General features: G+C 33.8%; 1 protein-coding gene across 4 annotated transcripts in view; it reads left to right on the top strand.

Annotated features, from left to right (window-relative positions):
* The window catches only part of SYCP1 (synaptonemal complex protein 1), a 130,732-nt gene that overhangs the window by 19,553 nt on the left and 88,642 nt on the right, over positions 1-22,537 (top strand). For all 4 annotated transcript variants that reach the window (XR_001000723.1, XM_011933099.1, XM_011933101.1 and 1 more), the window contains exons 10-16: positions 725-794; positions 1,396-1,469; positions 2,759-2,867; positions 10,493-10,587; positions 11,063-11,247; positions 12,539-12,606; positions 20,361-20,422. Coding sequence is in view for 3 of the 4 variants with exons in the window: in XM_011933099.1 (XP_011788489.1) it covers positions 725-794; positions 1,396-1,469; positions 2,759-2,867; positions 10,493-10,587; positions 11,063-11,247; positions 12,539-12,606; positions 20,361-20,422 (663 nt within the window). In the remaining variant the exon portion in view is untranslated. The remainder of the gene's footprint in view (positions 1-724; positions 795-1,395; positions 1,470-2,758; positions 2,868-10,492; positions 10,588-11,062; positions 11,248-12,538; positions 12,607-20,360; positions 20,423-22,537) is intronic.

Raw genomic sequence — 22,537 nt, 5'->3', positions numbered from 1 at the left:
ATGCACATTTTTAAAGTTCATTCTTCTTTTTTGTTATTCTCCCCTTAATACTTTATCTAAAATTTCTATTTGATTATTCTATATATATCCACCTCACTTAACTTTTCTTAAGAGCACATAAAGCTACTTGGCATTTATTTGATATATATGTGTGTGTGTGTGTGTGTGTATTTGCATTCTTTTTTACACTTTATTATAAGTTCCAGTAGGGTAGAAACTTTGTCTTCTATCCCTATTGCCTAAAACGGTTCCTGGCACATAATAGGCACTCAGTAATTAATTAATTAACCTGATTTTACAAAGCAAGATTTGTTGAATGCTGAATGAACACATGCTGCCAGATGATGGACGTGTAACTTCGGATTCATGTTGAGAGGCCTCACTTAAGTGGAGAAGACATAAATAAATAAGCAGAAATAAATATAAAATTACGGATTTTGATACATGCTATTAAGAAATAACTGGTGTACCAACAATCCATTTGCTGCCGTTTTGTATTGTATAACATGTTGCCAGTGCATTTAAGCACCTGGGAAACTAACATAAGGCCCTCTTAATACATTTTTAGTAAGTAATTCAAATTACAGTGTTTTAATTATTCCAAATTGTGTGGTTTTAAATTTAATGATCACATGATACAAATTTGATAATATTTTCATAGTTTGAAGAAAGCTATTTGAAAAAATCTAAGTGTGATTCTTAAAAGTTAAACTTTATATTTCAGAAAATGATAACAGCTTTTGAGGAGCTTCGTGTGCAAGCTGAGAATTCCAGACTGGAAATGCATTTTAAGTGTAGGGATAGGGATCTTGCTTAATTTTTATATTACTGTTTTGCTATTTATATTTGTATTGGATTCCATTAATGTTTTCATCTCTTTTGCCTGATGCTCTCAACTATTTTCTATTTTCTTTATTTCTGTAAGCCCTCTAAATCCTGTGGAATGTGGCAGGGAATTAATATTTGTTAAAAATAGTTTTGGGCTTTAAAACTACATCTTTCATGAAATCAAACTAATTTTATATATTTTTTAGAAATGTGATTTGGTCTCTTTTTACATATCTTGGTATAGTATGCATGTTAAAATAATTTTATATATATCATATTATATATACTTAAAACCTGTTGTTTTAGATTAGTGTGTTTTAGAGAATAAACTTTTATATATAAGAATTGTAAAATTTTAGGTTATTGTAACTGATATTATTTATATTTACTATTTTACTAAACAGAAAATAAGGATGAAAACAGCAATTTTAACCCATTACAAACTTTTAGAGTTTAATATAATTTAGAGATAAATAAAGAGGTGAAATAAACTTTAAATTTTGTTTCTAATAGAAATGTGATACAATTATGTTATGACATTACAGTGTATTTGTTTTATTTTTAAAGTAAAGGAGGATTATGAAAAAATCCAACACCTTGAACAAGAATACAAGAAGGAAGTAAATGACAAGGAAAAGCAGGTTTTTTTTTTAAAAAACAACTCTTTGTATTCTTTATGTTTGCTAATTCATTAAATACTTAAAATTTCAAAAGAAGTTTATATTTGCTGAATGTATGATAAATTCCTATGAGAGAATTTTAACATTATACATATCTAAATATTTAACCTTTAGACTCACTTAATTTTTGTTGACTCAAATATGTACTCACTCTAGCTTTTTTTGGGTTTTAATCAATTATTCTTCTATAATATTTATATCAGTGAGTAATAGGATATTGCCTCAAAATATATTATTTTGTGAGAACTTTTGCTCAGACCAAAGCTTCATAAAATGTATAAATGATCATTGACTACTCAATTTACATTTTGCAGTTTGTTTTGAAATGTGCTATTCGTAATACCAATGAAGAGGAACTAAAATATTCTGTTGCTTCTTTCTTTTTTCTTTTTTAGCCTAAGAAAACAAGACACAGATGCTTTTTTATATTAATGTCACGTAGTGGAAGACTTGAAAATGTTAACTCTATATCCTTTGGCATTCACAAGAATGTTTCAGATTATTATTATGCCATCTCTATCAGTTTCAAGTCTTCTGCTTCCCAAATGGAAAGCAATATATATAATAGAATCCTCTTCTATTTCTCACTATATTTGCAGTTTTTCTTGTCTGATTTGCCACAAGATGTCTTCTAACATGGTTAACAGGGATATCTACTTAATAATTTAAAAAATTAATTCACAGTACAGAGAGGATAATAAAAACTACAAAAATAGAGTGAAGTACTAAAACACTTTTTGGTGTTCTAGGTGCATGGGCAGAGCTTACAGATTGTTGGGTTTCCTTGTAAAATGATGGCATGGCCGGCTAGTGCTTTGGCTGAGGACTCCTAAATGTCATTATTTGTAATAATTTTTTTTTGCTGGGGCTTTCTAAATTCTTGCTTGCGGATACAAACTTGGCTGATGGCATTCTGGAGCTGGATTGGGCAGGATAGCAAAGACAGACTGAATCTTACCATTATATATGTTGACTTTTCCATTATATGTACCCCCACCCATCCCTGTGCCTGGAATACCCATGTTTAGAGATTGCCTTTTTCAATTTGATATGCCACTGTCTCTTACAAAGATAATAGGGCCAGTTCTCTGACTACATTGGCTGCCAGGGAGTAGAGACCAGCGTAGGAGGGTTAAGTGGACCAGCTGAAAAGCATGTAGACAAGTACATAAAATAATTGTAGGTATTATAAATGTTAAGATGTCATATTTAACTTTTTATATTGATAATGTATTATTTAAATATTTTAGGTGTCACTCCTATTGATCCAAATCACTGAGAAAGAAAATAAAATGAAAGATTTAACATTTCTGCTAGAGGAATCCAGAGATAAAGTTAATCAATTAGAGGAAAAGACAAGTAAGAATTTATATAAGATAATATAATGTACCTTATGTATTCCTCTTGTTATGTTCTAAATGTTGGCTTTCATTACAAGTTTGTTTTAATGCTTTCTAGTACTGTAATTCTCAATCTGAGTTGGTTTGGTTGGAGGAGGGCATAATAGATTAATCTTGGAAGCTTTCGTAAAATACATATACTCTTCTTTTCCCTTTTCCATGCTCTTCCCTTTTTCAAATGTTTCAACTATATGCTCCACAAAGACAGAGACCTTGTCTTTTTTGATCACTGACTTGAAAGTGTTTGTTGCATTCCAAGTGTCAAGAACAGTGCCTGGCACATATAAGGCACTCAAAATTAATAATATTTTTTTTTGAGATGGAGTCCCACTCTATCACCCAGGCTGGGGTGCAGTGGCACAATTTTGGCTCACTGCAACCTCTGCCTCCCGAGTTCAAGTGATTCTCCTGTCTGAGCCTCCCTAGTAGCTGGGACTACAGGTGTGTACCACCATGCCCGGCTAATTTTTGTATTTTCTTAGAGACAGGGTTTTGCCATGTTGGCCAGGCTGATCTTGAACTCCTGACCTCAGGTGGTCCACCTGTCTCAACCTCCCAAAGTTCTGGGATTACAGGCGTGAGCCACTGTGCCTAGCAAAAATTATTTTTTGAATGAACAAATCGTATGGGAGCACGATGGAGAGAGTTACTAATTTTTCCCAGAGAGAGACCTTTAGAAAGGCAGTAGGAAAAAAACTGTTGAAGTGTTTAAAAGTTTAGTAGACAGTGAACTGGAGGAGACAATATAGGTGGAATAAATGGCTTGTGCAAGTCATGGAAGTAGGAATGTTAGGGTATATTTTTAGTAAACTGACTGGTGTGGCAATATCTTATTGAACTCAGGCAGATGAAATTGTAAAAGATTTGGATCCCTTTATGAAGGATCCTGAGTGTTGTGTCATGTTTCGACTGTCTTATTAGTGAATATTTCTCATGTGTCATGTTTAGACTGTCTTATTAGTGAATATTTTTCAAACATTTCCAAAAGGCAGGACACTTAGAAGGCATAGTGTTTGTGAAACACCATGCACCTTGCAGAACATTATAGGGATCTTATGTTTTTCTGTTCTTCAAAACATTCTCTTTTCTTCACATGACAAATAATTATCTGGTTTCTGCCAATCTATACCTGCTAATTTCATCTTACTGTCATAACTATGTGATATTCTCCAGATATATTGAAATAATTTAGCTTCAGCTATATTTTGTGATCTTTCGATCCCACCCCATGCTTTTGGCTACCTCTACTCAGAATGAATCTCTTCTTTCCACCCCAAGTCTGTTGGCTAAATTGTTAGTAATGGCATAAGCATTACCTGTTTGTCTGTCCCCTGTGACTAGAAGTGTCTTGAGGAGGGATTGGGTTTTAAATATCTTTGTAACTATAGTGCCTAGTATATTGTTATGCACATAATATGAGTTCAATAGTTGGATAAATGAAATAATATTTAATCTTATAAACTGAAAAAAGTAATACATAGCTATAATTCTATATGATTTCTGTAGACTCATACCCACTGAAATGTGTTCATTTAAGTGATTTTTTCATTGTTTCCCATATGTATGTATCTTCCACTTGTTTTTCTCTGTGTTCAGTGTGGATATTTTTTACTGGTCTGTTATCTAATCCTGCCTGTGATGTGTCTAATTTGCTTTAAACCCATCTACTGAATTCTTTACTTTAAATGAATCATATATTTTTCATTTTGAAGTTTCCATTTGATTACTTAAGAGTTCAATTCTCTGGTTAAGTTTTCTCCTCTTTTAAAAATCTCATTTTTCACCTCTTAAATATATATTCATCATTGATATTTTATAGCTATTCTCTGTTTATTTTAATATATGTCTCATCTGTTGGTTTATTTCTATTGTTTCTTTTTTAAAACTGTGGTAAAATATGTGTGACATAAAATTTACCATGTTAATCATATTTAAGTGTCCAGTTCTGCAGCATTAAGTATGTTCACATTGTTATGCAACCATAACCACCATCTGTCTTCTCCAAGAACTCACCATCCAAGAACTCTTTTCATCTTGCAAAATGGAAACTCTGTACCCATTAAAAAATAACATTCCATTCCCTTCTTCCTGCAGCTTCTGGCAACCACTATTTGATTTTCTTTCTTTTTACTTTTACTTTTTTATTTTGCTGTTTGGGAATTTGTTCTTATCCTTTGGTGTGCCCAGTAATTTTTAAAATTAAATTCTGTACATTGTAATAAGAAAAATCTTGGAGCTTCCCGAAGATGTTGTCTTTTCTCTGCTAGAGAGAAATTGGGTGTGTGTTGGGCTGATTATCTGAATCCAGTTAGAGACTGAGCTAAATGAAAGGAAACTAGCCAAGTATATAAGGTTTTTCAAGTCTTCAGTTTTGTTTCTTCAGCTCTTTGAGACCTCTCAAAAGTAAGCTGGCTTTTCTGTTCCTTAGCAACAGGCCTCTGCCTGGGTTAAGACAGCATCTTAGTCTTTTGTTTATACCCAGATCGGCAGATGTCAGTTGTACTTTATCAGTTCACTTTCAGCCGTTTTCTTTTAAGAATCTTATCCCATTTAGTCCTTTTATGTCATTCTGTCTTTTCTGGTTGTTTCCAGTGTGAGAGTTGGTATGCTACTAACTACTCCATCCTGCCTAGAAATATTCATTTAAATTAATTATGATCAACTAATTTTTGTTTTTCTTTTTAATGTTTGCTTGTTATTACCTAATTTATTTTGTCACTTGCTAATAATAGTTGGTTCCTAAAGAGTATTGATTATCAAAAATTAAGTAGATAACAATAATATTTTATATGATTTCATTATTTCTTGTGGCTGAACAGTATTCCAATTTGTGTGTGTGTATATATATATATATACACATTTCTTTATCCAGTCATCTGTTGATGAACACCAGTTGGTTCCATATTGCTGCTATTGTGAATAGTGCTACAATATGTGTATTTTAGTTCTATAGACAGGACATTATTATTACTGTTTTATACAGACAGTATTTATTTCGTTTTACCCATGTATTTTTTTTTTCAATTTCTTTGCTGTTTTTTTTTTTTTGTATCTTAAACTTTTCATTCAGATAATTTTCTTTCTGTTTTAAATAGGAATATTTAAAATCTCCTTTAGTGAGAATATGTTTATGATTAACTGTCATAGATTCCATTTGTCTGAAAATTTATTTATTCATTCTCATCCATAAAGGATATGTTTGCATGATATGTCTTTCTAGGTTGGCACACCATATGTTGTTTTTAGACATTTCTTTTAGCACATGGAAGGTATTATTTTACTTTCTTTCTTTCTTTTTTTTTTTTTTTGAGATGGAGTCGTCTTGCTCTGTTGCCCAGGCTGGAGTGCAGTGGGACAATCATGGCCTCAAGTGATCCTCCCAACTCAGCCTCCTGAGTAAATGGCATACAGGCAGATGCCACCACACCTGGCTAATTTTAAAATTTTTTGTGGAGACAGGGTCTCACTATGTTGCCCAGGATGGTCTCAAACTCCTGGGCTCAAGCAGTCCTCCTGCCTTGGCTTCCCAAAGTCCTGGGATTACAGATGTGAACCACCACGCCTGGCTTACTATGTTGATTTTAAGAAGTCAGTAATATCTTTTCAGATTTTCTTCATCTTTTATTTTTAGCATTTACAGTATAATATGTTTACTCATAGGCTTAGTTTTGTTTAGTGGCTTCTTCAATCTATAAATTACTGTCTGTTACTATTGTGTCCTGGAAATTCCCAACAATAATCTCTTCAGATATTGTATTTACTCTACTTTCTGTTTCCTCATTTTCTGAGTAAGAAAAAAATGTTGAGGAAAAAAACCTGTGTTGCATCTTGGGAGGCTGAGGTGGAAGGATCATTTGAGCCCAGGAGTTTGAGGTTACAGTGAGCTATGATTGCTCCATTGCAGTCCAGCCTGGGTGGCAGAGTGAGACCCTGTCTCAAAACAAACAAACAAACAAACAAACAAAACAAACAAAATAAACCAAACCCGAAACCAAAGTAAAAGCCTACATTAATTTTCTAATTCTCCTTTAACTCTTAATCTCTTTTTCCTATTTCAACAGTTTTGCCTTTCTATACCTTATCCTAGATAATTTCTGTTTACCTATCTTGTAATTTACTAATTTTCTTCTCTTTTATTTCTCATACATTATGAAATTCCTCCATTTTATTTTTAGTTACTAAGACGTTTATTTTAAGATTTTATTCTTCTTTTTCTAAGCTGCCATTCTACTTTATCTAGTTTTCTATTTCTTCTTATTTTCAAGGTTGTCTTTTCTTTAAATATACAAATCATAGCTATTTTATAGTCCTTTTCTGATAATTTTTTATTTTAAATGTTTGTGATTCTCATTCTGTCTTGTTTATGATAGTTTTTGGTCAAAGTGCCTTGTTTGCTTGTGTGCCTTATTGTTTTTGACTTTATGCTCATTTTTTTTACTTGGAAAAAAAGATTACTTATAGGAATAAGTTAAGGCCTGCTTAACATCCCCCTGGGAGGATTTGCTTTTTTTCCCCTCATGCACATGGTGTTTCTATCCATTTGGGACAACCTTAAGTCAGCTTGAAGGCTTGGGGTGTCCTGAACCACTCAGGTGATTTCAACCTGGGCTGCAAATCTGCCTCTGAGTTGGTTTACTTTTGCTTGCTCCTTACATCAAAACTGTCCCAATTTATTGTACAAAAGTTTACTTCTTAGACTTCCTCTACTCTCTGTAGTCTTTGGGTTTTCATATATCTTAAATTCTTTATCTCATTATATTTTAAACCAAAAGTCCAACTTTGCAAGGGTTTGCAAATGCCCTCTGGGCACAAACAAGTTCTGTGGGTACCTTACTTCTATAGGTTTCTATTTTCTCTTCATTTTTGGCCTGGCAAATTCCTATTTTGTCAGGAACTTAATGCTTTAATATTCTTAATATTTGATCTTGAATTTTTATTCCCGTTTACAGGAGTGTTTAAATGACAAAGCTCATCATTATCCCTTTGGAGTTTTCAGTTTCAATTTTATGTATTACTTCTAGTAGTTTTAGTAGTTTTACTGGTTTACTGATATCTTCCTTTAGTTTACAAAGTATGTGATAATACTTATTTTTATATTTTATAACCAATAATTCCAAAATCTGAAATCTTTGCAGATCTAAGTTGGCCTTTTGTTCACTTTGCTGACTCTGTTCATGGTGCTTTGTTTCCCATTGTGTTTGTTGATTGTGAGGTCATGTAACTTTATTTGTGTAAATTCTTTTTTTTTTTTTTTTTTTTTGAGACGGAGTCTCGCTCTGTCGCCCAGGCTGGAGTGCAGTGACCGGATCTCAGCTCACTGCAAGCTCCACCTCCCGGGTTTACGCCATTCTCCTGGCTCAGCCTCCCGAGTAGCTGGGACTACAGGCTACTGCAACTGCGCCCGGCTAGTTTTTTGTATTTTTTAGTAGAGACGGGGTTTCACCGTGTTAGTCAGGATGGTCTCGAACTCGTGACCTCGTGATCCGCCCGTCTCGGCCTCCCAAAGTGCTGGGATTACAGGCTTGAGCCACCGCGCCCGGCCAATTTGTGTAAATTCTTTAAGGCCTGGATTAGCAGTATATTAGGCCTGGAGAAAATTTGCATGTTCCATTTTCTAGGATCCTGGGGAAACTTAGGAGCACTTCAAATTATATTTTGGCTTGGAGCTCTTTTGAACATTCTGGCAGTATACATTCTGTTCCCATACATGAATAAGGGCTAGTTTGTGCTTATGATTTTTCAGGGGAAATATTTATTACCAGACCATAAGAAATAGTATCATAATGGACACTACAATCATTAGTCAACATTTCCCTCTCTCCAGGTTAACTTTTTCGTTTTTTTTGTTTTGTTGTTGTTGTTGTTTTTGACAGAGTCTCAGTCTGTCACCAGGCTGGAGTGCAGTGGTGCGATCTTGGCTCGCTCAACCTCTGCCTCCCTGGTTCAAGTGATTCTCCTGACTCAGCCTCCTCAGTAGCTGGGACTACAGACACGCACCACCATGCCCACCTAATTTTTGTATTTTTAGTAGAGACGGGGTTTCACCATGTTGGCCAGGATGGTCTCGAACCTCATGACCTCATGATCTGCCCACCTTGGTCTCCCAAAGTGCTAGGATTACAGGCATGAGCCACCGGGCCAGGCCCAGATTTATTTTTTCTATTTTTTCCTCAGAGTTGGACCAGTGACCCTTTCATTCTATGTAGTTTTTTCAGAATGGAATTTTAAAAATATAAACTTGGCACATACTTCTGTTGCTTAACATCCTTCATTGTTTTGCATGGTCTTCATGAATTATAAACCAGAAGACTCTGAACAAGTTATATAAGTCCTGTTATGATCTTGTCCTTATTATCTTTCCAATCATATCTCCTGTGACTTATTCGTTATACTTCAAGCCTTATGCTCCTAAAATACATTTTCTTTAGATGCCAGAATGTGTCATTCTATCTCTTCTGTGTTCCATGCTCTTACACTTGCCTATAACCTTTTCTCTCCTAACTCCCATTACCTTTGCTAATTCTTACTGTCTTTCAAATGTTTCAACTCAGCTGTTACTTTCTGGAAGTCTTTAAACTTTCTCCGTCTCCCTGTACCTCTAACTCTGACTGATCTTGTTTGACTTAGGTGTCCCCTCTATGTAAACTTGCAGAACATCTAGTGAGTACCCATCAACACAATCATTGTTTATTTGCCTGCCTGACCAATATACTGTAAATTATCATGAATATTAAGGTCCAGTTTCTACCATATATCACCATTATCATCATGTTAATAGCAGTTATCATTTATTGATTATAGATTAGACACTGTGCTTGAGCATTTTAAGTTGCATTATCTTGTTTAATTCTAACAGCAGGTAACTTCATAATATGAATAATTATCATTATTCTAATATTCCAGGTGGGAAAAGTAGTCAGACTGTTTAAGTATCATGCCCGAGGCCAGGTAGCTTAGTAAAAGGAAATTGTATAATTTGAATCCAGAGAATATAATGAACTTCTTTTTTCTATTGTTTTTATGATGTTTAAAAATGAGTACATAAATATGAACCTTATAGACTAATACCTGAGACTTAGTATTTATTAAAAATGGGCTCTTAAGTGGAGTCAAAAGCTTTTATTTATCATTTAATAAATAAAGAGAATATTTTGAAAAATAAAAAAAACAAGATAATCAACAATGAAAATAAAATCGTGAATAATTTTACCATCAGGAGATAAATTCCTTTTCATATTTTAGTGTGTATGTTTTCCTTTTGCATGCAGTATTTAAATATCATTTTAAACGCACTCTTTTTATTCTACATTTTATGAATATCCAAATTAGTAATCAATCAATAAAATTTGTATTAAAGAATGTAAATCCTTAGATATTTATTTTTGAGTTATTGGGAGATAATGGTCTTGAAAAGTCAGTAAAACTTGATGGTGACCAATATTTGTGTGTTTATATTTGCATATTTCCCCCTCATTTTGTACTATTATCTAATGGAGGAAAAAGACTAATTGTCACAAATAATAATTAGTTTTCTTGGTATATATCTTCTGCTAAGTGCGATCTATTTATAACTTTCTCTTTTAGAATTACAGAGTGAAAACTTAAAACAATCAATTGAGAAGCAGCATCATTTGACTAAAGAACTAGAAGATATTAAAGTGTCATTACAAAGAAGTGTGGTATGATTTGAAAACTCAGTAGTGTGTAATAAGTCTCACTATCAATCAGTCAACAAATATTTATTAAATACTAATACAATGTACAAGGACCTGGAGTTTCAAATAGATAGAGAAGACACAATCCTAGTCTGCAAAATGCTATAGTTTAGAGACATTGCATAAAAACACATCAAAAGTATAATTAAAATACAAGACCCTGGACAGGTGCCAACAGGGTGGTTTAGGTAATAAATCAATAGTTCTAAGAATTGAAAGAATAGTATGGCTGAGTTGGCTAGGAAGGCTCCATGGAGGAGTTGGAACTATAGGTGGGATTTGGAGAACAGGTGGGCATTTGAGGGTAGGGAGGAGTAATAATAGTTAGGAAAATATGAGGGTGGGAAAGGGGTAGTAAATGTATAGAAGCAGATAAGTTCAGCTTTTTTGGTTAAAGCCTTTGGATCATTGCTCTTATTTTATACTTTATTTCATTTAGAGTACTCAAAAGGCTTTAGAGGAAGATTTACAGATAGCAACAAAAACAATTTGTCAGCTAACTGAAGAAAAAGAAGCTCAAATGGAAGCATTTAATAAAGCTAGAGCTGCTCATTCATTTGTGGTTACTGAATTTGAAACTACTATCTGCAGCTTGAAAGAATTATTGAGAACAGAACAGCAAAGGTAAAATATTTATTATTTTTAATACATAAAATAAGTGAATAAAAAACAATTTACTTTTAATATTCAATGCCATTTTCTTTGCATTGCCAACTGACGTGTAATTCATATAACAACTATAGTCAGGTCTCTTAGGTATAAAGTGGGAATACATTTTAAAAGTTTCTTTGGATGGACAGATATCTTAGGAAAATATGTAAAAGAAGATGTTCTCTAGGATAGTTCCCATGTGTGCTTTGCCATAGAATTTAGTTATATACAAAAACTCATGAAGGGTTGATGCGGTGATTTATTTAATGACTCTGTAGATTATTATTAGCTTCCTAGAAGTAACTTCCAGACTGTAGAGTTTATTTTACTGAGGTCTGTAGACCTTTCTGATTTATAAGTTTAGCAGCTAGCCTGGTATAGGTACTACTCTATATGTTTATTAAATTAACGAATTAATCTGTATCAATTTAATTAATATAATTATTATTAACTTAATAAATGGTTTAACAAGTGTGATTACATAAAAAAACTAGTATTTTCATTTCATCTAAATAGTGGTTTTTCTAACACTTGAGTGTTAAAGACTCTATTTTTCACTACTTTATATTAAGGACATATTTATATAAAGCTGTGTTAGGAGGCCTAGATATTTATTTTTTGTCTCATTAGCATTAGGGTTAATTAAGTTTGGTAGGATAAAGGAGAACACGTTTCTCTCTGAAGCCATAGCCGGGGCCTAGCAATATTTTTTCTCCGTTGCTTGTGCATGGTGAGGGAAAAGCTAGCCTTTCTAGCTCCCCTAATTTATATATTTTTGATTGACCTATCCAGTGATTTTTCATTTTTAAAATGGTAAGTTACCTAAGATTCATCTATCCCTATTACCTCAGTGTTATACTTTGAGGAAAGCCAGAGAAGTTAACGAAATTATACATGTTCTCATAATTATATTGTTCCTAAGGCAGAATTCAGTATAATAGTAGTTACATACTCAATCTCTTTCAGAGTTCTAGGATGTGTTAATCTGATTATCATCAACAGCTAAGAGAATGCTTATACCATAAGCTTTAAGATATATATGTATATTACATAAATGTAATATACAATTATGTATTTATAATAGTAATATCTTATTTTAAAATGTTTCACTATATGGCACAGAGTAGGTACTTAATAAATGTTTAAGAATCCAGTGGGTGAATCTATTTTAAGATGTATCAGTTGCTAAATTGCACCAGTTTTAGTTATGAGATGAATTCTGACTAAAATAATATTTTGTATTGAAAATGATATATTTTACAAGATTGGAAAAAAATGAAGATCAATTGAAAATACTTACCATGGAGCTTCAAAAGAAATCAAGTGAACTGGGTAAGACTTAGAAAATAATGTGTGTTCCTTAATAATACTAGCTTATTATAAAATCATAAACACTGTTTTGAAATAAAATATAATTTCCCCTCTGTCATTTGCCAGTAGAGATTGCTTGATAATATTTTTATTTCAATATTTGAAGGTAGAAAATTTAAACCTTAAGAAAGACTATTTTATTATGCAGTTAATAGATATTTAGAAGTGTGGGGAGCCTAAGAGAGGCCTGAGGCTCCTAACAGAATACAACTAAGAGAAGTTGATATTCTGTTTTTTTATTTTAGGATTCAGAGATCTTAATAATTCTTAGTGAGAAATGCCTGTTATTGTTTAATTGAATTTTGAAATTTAATTGCTTTGTTGTGTTAGATTATGTACTACTTACAGGAAAATGTGATCCTATTTTATCATAAGGTGTTATTAAAATTCAACAACTTTCATGGCCAAAAGAGAGAGATATTCTCTACAGTAGTTATTTTATAATTTATGGCCATGTAATTAGATAATTCGAATAACCTATGCTTCATATTCATAAATCTTCATATCTATAAAGTAGAAAATTACAAAGAATAAAATATTTTCCAATTTTAGTGAAAACAAAATTTTTATAAATTAAAAATATTCATGAATTGGCAAATATTTTATAAAATATTTTCATAACTATGTAAGCTTTATTATTAGATTTAACTACTTATATATTTAAAATAATTGTCAACTAAAATATTATCTAGTATCTGAAATGTGTGCTTTACATTTCACAAGTAGTTAGGTTGTTTGATTGAACTTTTGGACCATATTTATGCTTTTTTTTGGTAAGGCTTAATTTTCTACTATAGATTAACCCTTTATCATCTAAAATTGTACTATCAAATGCAAATAATTTTATCTTCTTAGGGTAGGTTTAAATTAGAATGGTTATAATATAAACCATTCCATTTTTTATTCTTCCTTCGAGCATAACTGTTTTAAATCATTATATATACCTGTACTTACTTTTAAAAAATTATTACTATACTTTAAGTTCTAGGGTACATGTGCACAACACATAGGTTTGTTATGTAGGTATACATGTGCCACGTTGGTTTGCTGCACCCCTCAACTTGTCATTAACATTAGGTATTTCTCCTAATGCTATCCCTCCCCCAGCCCCCCACCCCTCAACAGGTCCTGGTGTGTGATGTTCCCCTGCCTGTGTCCATGTGTTCTCATTGTTCAACTCTCACTTATGAGTGAGAACATGCAGTGTTTGGTTTTCTGTCCTTGTGATATTTTTGCTGAGAATGATGGTTTCCAGCTTCATCCATGTCCCTGCAAAGGACATGAATTCATCCTTTTTTATGGCTGCATGGTATTCCATGGTGTATATGTGCCACATTTTCTTTATCCAGTCTATTATTGATGGACATTTGGATTGGTTCCAAGTCTTTGCTATTGTGAATAGTGCTGCAATAAACATACATGTGCATATGTCTTTATAGTAGCATGATTTATAATCCTTTGGGTATATACCCAGTAATGGGATTGCTGGGTCGAATGGTATTTCTAGTTCTATATCCTTGAGGAATCGCCACACTGTCTTCCACAATGGTTGAACTAATTTACACTCCCACCAACAGTGTAAAAGCGTTCCTATTTCTCCACATCCTCTCCAGCATCTGTTGTTTCCTGACTTTGTAATGATCGCCATTCTAACTGGTATGAGATGGTATCTCATTGTAGTTTTGATTTGCATTTCTCTGATGACCAGGGATGATGAGCATTTTTTCATATGTCTGTTGGCTGCATAAATGTCTTCTTTTGAGAAGTGTCTGTTCATATCCTCTGCTCACTTTTTGATGGGTCTTTTTGTTTTTTTCTTGTAAACTTGTTAAGCTCTTTGTAGATTCTGGATATTAGCCCTTTGTCAGATGGGTAGATTGCAAAAATTTTCTCCCATTCTGTAGGTTACCTGTTCACTCCGATGATAGTTTCTTTGGCTGTGCAGAATCTCTTTAGTTTAGATCCTATTTGTCAATTTTGGCTTTTGTTGCCATTGCTTTTGGTGCTTTAGTCATAAAGTCTTTGCCCATGCCTATGGCCTGAATGGTATTACCTAGGTTTTCTTCTAGGTTTTTTATGGTTTTAGGTCTTACATTTAAGTCTTTAATCCATCGAGTTAATTTTTGTATACCTATACTTATTTTCTTTAGAATTGTTTAATTTAATGTCTTAGACTAAGTAATAATTTTGTTTCTTAAAATGTCTTTAATGGATATTTATTTATAATAATTCAGTCTAGTATTGAAATTAAGTGACTGCTATTTTGTATTATTATATGATTTTCTCATAGTAGAGCAATATATTTTGGCAAATTTGAAAAAAGTATTCTAGAATTATGAAATAGAACCATGTGTGTTTTTTAGCATTGCCTTAGATGTTGTAGGAATGTATAGAAGTAAAATACCATCCTTTTGAGAAATCTCTGATTACTGTTGGAGAAAGGTTAAACACATAAAACCCTTAGAATAATGGTGTCCAAAATGAAGGAGTGAGCAACATTTCCTTTAGGAAAAGGGAAGAAAATATTAGAATTTTTATTTTTATTTATTTTATATTTGTTTTATAATGAATACTATAATACATATTTTTATTTTATAAATTTATATTTATAAACATTTATAACATTGATTATACATTTATGTAAATATAAATATGCATTTGTATTTTATACATACTTATATATTTTCAGTGAATGCTTATAGATTTCTTATTGATGGAGGTATATTAATACTGATACCAAGAGGAAGCCTAAGATAGCAATGTGTACTGCATAGTTGGAAAAGGCTTTATGGAAAAGGTAGATTTAAATTGAAAAGTAGGCTTTAAGGCTTCGGATAGTTGTAGAGAATGAAGGAGTGTAGGAAACATCATGTGTAGGAAAGTAGCATTAACAATGACATAGGTACTGAACTTCTTTGGGTGACAATATAGTCTCAAAACCAGAAATCTTGAAGGATATTCTGTACTATTCTCTTTCCCTTATGCTTTACTGCTAATTTGTTATCTGGTATTCCTTGACACCTAACTCATAAAATATAACTAACTTAAAAGTTCCTTTTAACTATCATTTGAATATCTTCCTTTTCTTGATTTCCACAGACCTAGAGCAGTTCAATTCCTCATTTTCTCTTTCTTGGTTTTAGAATTTCAGGATGCATGTAAAGAGCATAATGGTACCAAAATTGTATTTGTAAGATTAATCATCAATCCGTGCTTCACATTACCCCCGTTTGTCCTAATCTTTATTCATCCCTTGCTATATTTAACTAAGTTTCTGTTTGCTTTACCTTTCTTTAAAATCCCTTTTCTTACCCCAACAGCTCTCATTCTTCTTTGTTTCCTGGCTACACTTTACATTCTTCCTTGATGGTATTTTCTTAGGCTTACATCTTGGTTAAAGTGGTCTTCCATTATTTCTTCAGCGGTCTCAATCCTCAAAACACTTTTAACCTATGTACTGCTCAGATATAGGCTGCCCTACTCCTTGTATCTTTTAGGTCAGACATCTTTGACCAGTGCTATTGTAGTTACAATAGCTTGAGAATCAGTCCTTTTGTTTCTAGGATAGCCATCTTTTGATCATTTTCTACATTGCTGCTAGAGTGTTTCTTTAAAAATACAAATCTGATTATTCTATGTGGCAAATTTAAGAGGCATCTCATTGTCTAAGTTCAAACTATTTAGACATCAGTTATCTTTTCATTGTTCATTTAAAGAGTGGGAGTACTGCATACCAAGTGAGTTGAAGTCAATTGCAATAGGAAATCTTTGGCAGTTTTTTCCCAGTTTCTTAACTTGTTACAGTTTTTTTTTTTTTTGCTGCTTCATGCATTGCCCATCTTCAATTTAATCTAATATTGCTGTAAATGTGTCTTATTCTTGTACTCACTTGTCCATATCTGGATCCATCTTTGCTTTCAATTTGGTTATGTAACAGATTCCCCTCCTAGTATGTTCTATTGCTTCTGCTTTGATTATTAGGTGTATAATATAATAACTATTGAAGTAAGGCTTAGATATTTATTCCTTATTTAGACTTGGATACGTAATGAGGAATGTAACAGACATGTCTTTGTTCTCACGAGGTTTGCACTCTTCTTGGAGAAACATACAAAACAAATAATCACAAATAAATATTTAATTATAAATTGGGATAAGTGCTATGAAGGAAATAAAAATGATGCAATGCGGTGGCTGCAATGGACTGTGTGGGCCAGTCCCTAGCCTACAGGCAAGTGCATGTGGGTGAGTGCCAGCTGTGGTGGTAGTGGCAGGCCTGGCTGACCCTTCGTCAGGCACCCAGGAGGAGTGCTTAGGTGCTAATGGTGGTGGATGGGGCAGTGTGATCCCCTAGGCTCTTGGACAGTGTACTCAGGCACTTGAGGGAGCAGAGATAGTCATGGTGGGCCTCTCTTCAGGCTTCCTAGTTGTGTTTATAGGTACTGGCTCTGGTGGGCAGGGTGGGTGATTCCTACGCCCCTGGTGGAGCACTCAGGTGAGTGCTGCAGCAGTTGTGCTGAGCTGGGGGAGCCTGCCCTTAAGAGTATGTGCAAGTGTGCTATGGCCCTGCTGCCAGGGATGATGGGATTGTTGTAGGAGGCAGCAGCTATAGGCAGGTCTCTGAGGAGTGTGCACTTCAGCCCCAGGCATCAGCTGTCCGTGAGCCTGTACTCAGGGTATGTGACCCCACTGCTGGGAGCAATGAGGTTGCTGCTAGTGGCTCTGGCTTCACCTGGTAGCTGGCAGTGGAAGTGGTTGTGGCTGTGAGCAAGGTAGCTTGTCCTTGGGGTGTGTGCAAATGTGTGATGGCCCTGCTGCTGGGGTGACATGGGATTGATGTCATTGGCTTATGCTATGGCTCCAGCAGCAACAGCCAGTAGTAGCAGCTGCGGGAGGGGGAGACTTTCCCTGGGGCAAGGGAAGATGTGCGGCAGTCCTGCTGCTGGTAGGGGGCAGGGTTGCTGCCAGTGGGGTGCATTTCAGTCTTGGTGGCAGTAGTCAGCAGTGAGTATTGGCTGAGGGGTATGTCAGTGGGGCTCCAGGGATATGGAGATGCAGGGGTTGTTGGGCCTCAGAGTAAGATGTAGACTCCTGGGGGCTAGGCTCTCAAAATGGCACTGTGCTATAGCTGCTTAAAACTCAGAGGATGAGTGGGACTCAACATGAACTCCCTCTCTGGAGCAATGCCTTTGTGAGATCTCTAGTCAGCTGCCTATGTTAATCTCAGGGCCCAAAGGAGTCTACAATGGCTGGGATTGCAGGAGTCTGCAGTGGGACTGTGGATAGTTGGGGCTTTCTCACTTACCCTTTCCCTGGATTAGGAAGTCTTTCCAGGCTCCCAGCCCATCCTGAGCAGGCTGCCTCACTTCCCTCTCCTTCCTTGCCTTAGGTGTTTCCTGACACATCTCTGTTGAATTTCAGTGTTCTTAGAGAATCTATTTGAAGTGTAATTATCTACTCACTAATTTAGTTCTTCTTTGTGGAGGAGGTGAGTGGGCAGATGCCTGTAATTAGCCATCTTGAAGCCTCTCTGGTTTTTAAACTTTCGTCTTACATTTTCTACCTCTTTGTTCTTTTTCCTGAATTGGGAGATATCTCTATCCTATTTCTGTCTGTATCTTTATCTGTATCTGTATCTGTATCTCTATCTATCTCATCTCTATCTCTATCTATCTAAATTTGTTTCTCCCTTGCTAATTCAATCTTTAAATTTTATGTCTGTTTTGCTATTTTAAAAATCTCAGTTGTCAAATTTTAAATTTCTAAGAGCTCTAGGTAATCTATTTCAGGGATCTGGTATCCTATTGGAACATTATACTTAGTTAAATATCTGTTTCTGTTTACTCTATTAACTCTTTTTCTTTGGGTTTTAGTTTTTTTCACAGTTTAATTTGGAGCTTTCTTTTTCATTGTTTTGCTTTTCTTCACAAATTGTTGGTACCTGATTGTTGACTCATCTATGTATAAGTATTCATCTTTTCCCACTGTGTATTACAATCTAATTCTTCTGATTATGGGAGTGAGTGGGAGTTGCTGTGTGGAAAGGTGGACATAGTGGCTTGTCTTTTACTATAGGGGATGTTTATCCTGCTTAAGAATAATGAGCTATTTGGAACACTACCTCGTCTGCCACCCAAATTCCTAGGATCCTTACTTTATCCTGAAGTAGGCTTTGTGGTGAGAGGTATGGTCACTTGGTCTTGTTGTTCCATATAGCCTTCATTGAATTAGTGTGAATTTTTTTTTCCTCCAATGATTCCTTAATTTTCTGGTTTGTTAATGATATTCTCTTATTTTGTTAATGTTGTTCTTTTATATATATTTTTTCTTGTACCTTTTTTCCTAATTTTGTGGGATTGGGGTGAGAGAGCATATAGAAACATGCTCAGTCCACTGTCTTTAATCAGTTTTTGAGTTTTTAAAAATTAAGTATTTTGACCTGAAATAACACTTTCTGGTTAAATAAGCTATGTATATGTCAGGTTTTTCTTTTGGATTCTATATTGACATTTTATATTTTGTTAATTTTCCTTAAAGACTGTGGACAATTATTACAAGTGTTTTTAAAAATGTAGAGTTTGAGAAATTTTCAGTAAGTCTATTACATCTCCAGTAATCAATAATGACCCTTAACAGCGAGGAAGGACAATATTTCAGACATAATAAAGTTTTAGCTGACAGCTGGCCATATTAGGGAACTCTGTAGGCAGTTCTTTTTTGGTTTCATTTTTTGTGGGCAGGTTAAAAATATAAGAAAGTTGAAAAATGCGGGAGGCTTGGGCTGGAGAAATTTTTCAATTTATTAGTATAATGTTGAACTCATGGAAGTGTAGAAAGAAAAACATTGGGCTTTATTTTTTAGGATGGCAAGAAAGAAGGCTGTCAGCAAAGAAAACAAGAGCAGGAGTTAGAGAGGAAACAGGAAATATGAATAGTGCAAAATCAAAGAGGAAAAAACGGGAAAAGTTAATAGTATCAAATAGTACAAACCTCCACAATGATGAAGACTTAAGAATTGTATCACAAAATGGTTATTGGTGATCTTTAAGATGATAATTTTATTATTATGGTGATAGGCATTAGTTTTACTTGGAGTTCAAAATGAGATGTGTAGGTAACAAATAGGAATTTGTTGGCAAAACAAACTAAGAAATTTGATAGTTGCTTGAAAGAGCAGAAAGGTCAGATATTGTTTTATATTCAAATAGAATGTTTGGACGAGATAGGGGAAATTAAAGATTCCTCTACATAGAATCTGTGTATATTGGTAGTATAAGAGCAAAGTCTCAGTGGAGGTGGGAATGTTGAAATCCAAAGTACAATGCTCAGAATTAGCTTGAAAAAAGAGAGTCACTTCTTTTAAGTTTGGAATGACGATTAAAAGGTCAGATGTTTAGACAGTGATGAGTTGAAGGTAAATGTACATTCTGACCTCATTTCAAATATATTTTATATAGATTTATTGCTTATTTTGCTTTGTGAATGTTGGGTTATTTGGCAATGGCATTAACTTTATAGAAACATCACTATTAATATTTGTCTTTAATTAGCTTTGCATAGTTAGATTTGGACTTCCTCTATGCTTTACATTGCTCTAGTTGCATTTATCTCTCCTGATTTTTCCCTTTTGCATAGTATTATGCTTGTTCCTTCTGTCTCTTTTCCTATTATTTTAATCCAGCTTTTTAACACTTTTTTTTTTTTGCTTATTTTAGAAGAGATGACTAAGCTTACAAATAACAAAGAAGTAGAACTTGAAGAATTAAAAAAAGTCTTGGTAAGTATAGTCTTTCCTATTCATATATAGCAATTACTTTTCAGAAGAATATTGAATACCTTGACTTACAGACTCTCACACTATAGATGTTTTATACTAATTTTTTCAGCAAAAATGTAAAAATTTTATTTGGTTTTAAGTAGAGATGCATTTTTATGCCAATTTTTATATACCTTGTTAACTGTCTTCATCAAGCTGTTTATATCATTTGAATATGTGTTGATAGCACACTAAGATCAAATTTGCATGTTATGTAACTGATTGTAAATTTGGTAATTTTGGATGTTGTACCCTTTGAACAATAAAGATGCAATTTTGAAAAAGGTGTATGATATATATTCAGTACCTGTGTTTAATGTTCGGGTAGAATCATGTTTAGTGAAGATGTAGGGTAAAATTTCATTATATTTTAATTGATTGCCGTGTATAGAACATGGGTCAGCAAACTTTCTTTAGAGGACTAGATAGTAAATATTTTACAGTTGGTGGGTCATACATGGTCTCTCTTCTCTTCTTCTCCTCCTTTTTGCCTTCCCTCTTTTATTTTTAAGAACCTTGTAAAAATATAAAAACCATTCCTAGCTTAAGGGTCTAGGAAAAGAGACTTGAATTTGTCTTGCATACTGCAGTTTTCTGGCCCCTGATGTAGAAAATAATATTGTTTATGATGACTGATTGATTTTGTGTTTACCTATCACATCTCTACCTGATTTTGTAGCTCCTACTTCTTCTGTCCCTCGGAAGCCTTATTTCAAAATACTTTTCTTTTCTCCATTTAATTGCTCTGGGACAAACTGTTTGCAACGAATAATAATGTTTTCAGTGCTTTCAAATTTATTAATGCATGCTTATACAGGTCTTAGCTTAAATGTCACTGCTTTATGAAACCTCTCTTGATACTCCAGGCTAGGTTTAGGTCTTTGTATGGCTTATTTCCATAGCACCCTGAATTTTTCCTTTATAACACTTATCAAAAATGAAATCCATTTATTTTTGGTATTACTATTTAAGGCTTTATTCACCCTTTAGACTCCTTACCTAGCATAGTGGCTGGCACATAGTAGGTGCTCAATAAATAAATAGTGGAATGAATGTATGCTTCAATAAGGGTTAGGAGCATTTGTCTTGTTTACCTTGTGACTCTAGTACTTAGTACAGAAAGGGACACTTTGTAACACTTTATAAATATTTGTTGAATGAATACTAAAGCATTGGCTTTTATATAATGATTCACTTCTGCATGGATGATTTCACTGGTAAATTCTGTCAAACACTTTAGGAAGAAATAATACCAGTCTTCCATAAATCCTTCCAGAAAATAGAAGAGTGAAAACAATTTTCAAGTAGGTTTTTGATACCAAATCCTAACAGAGATATTATAATAAAGGAAAATTACAGACCAATATCCCTATGAATAAAAGAAAATTACAGACCGATATCCCTATGAATATGAGTATAAATATAAAATTCTTAATAAAGTATTAGTAAATCTAATCTAGATTTTAATACATGATAAAGATCATATTACATCAAACAATTTATCAAGAATGGGATTTATCAGAAATGTAAGGTTGGTTTAAAATTTGAGCTATCTGTGTAATTTACTGTATCAAGTAACAGGAGAAAAATAATATAATTATCTCAATAGTTGCAGAAAGATATTTGACAGAATTTCACACTCATTCATGATTAAAAAAAAACTTTCAGCAAACTAGGAATAGATGAGGACTTCTCCAATCTGATAAAGAACATCTACAAAATACCTACAGCTAGCATCCTATTTACTGATGAAAGGCAGTGTCAAGAACAATGTCTGCTCTTACCACACCTATTCAACATTGTATTGGAGGTTCTGGCAAGAAAAATAAATATATACAAATTAGAAAGGAGTACGTAAAACTGTCTCCCCAACCCATGACAGGCCCCAGTGTGTGATGTTCCCCTTCCTGTGTCCCAGTGTTCTCATTGTTCAATTCCCACCTATGAATGAGAACATGCGGTGTTTGGTTTTCTGTTCTTGCAATAGTTTGCTGAGAATGATGGTTTCCAGCTTCATCCATGTCCCTACAGAGGACATGAACTCATCCTTTTTTATGGCTACATAGTATTCCATGG

The sequence above is a fragment of the Colobus angolensis genome, unplaced genomic scaffold, assembly GCF_000951035.1.
Source record: "Colobus angolensis palliatus isolate OR3802 unplaced genomic scaffold, Cang.pa_1.0 Scaffold124, whole genome shotgun sequence".
Lineage (NCBI taxonomy): Eukaryota > Metazoa > Chordata > Mammalia > Primates > Cercopithecidae > Colobus > Colobus angolensis.
This window is presented reverse-complemented; position numbering and strand designations above follow the sequence as displayed.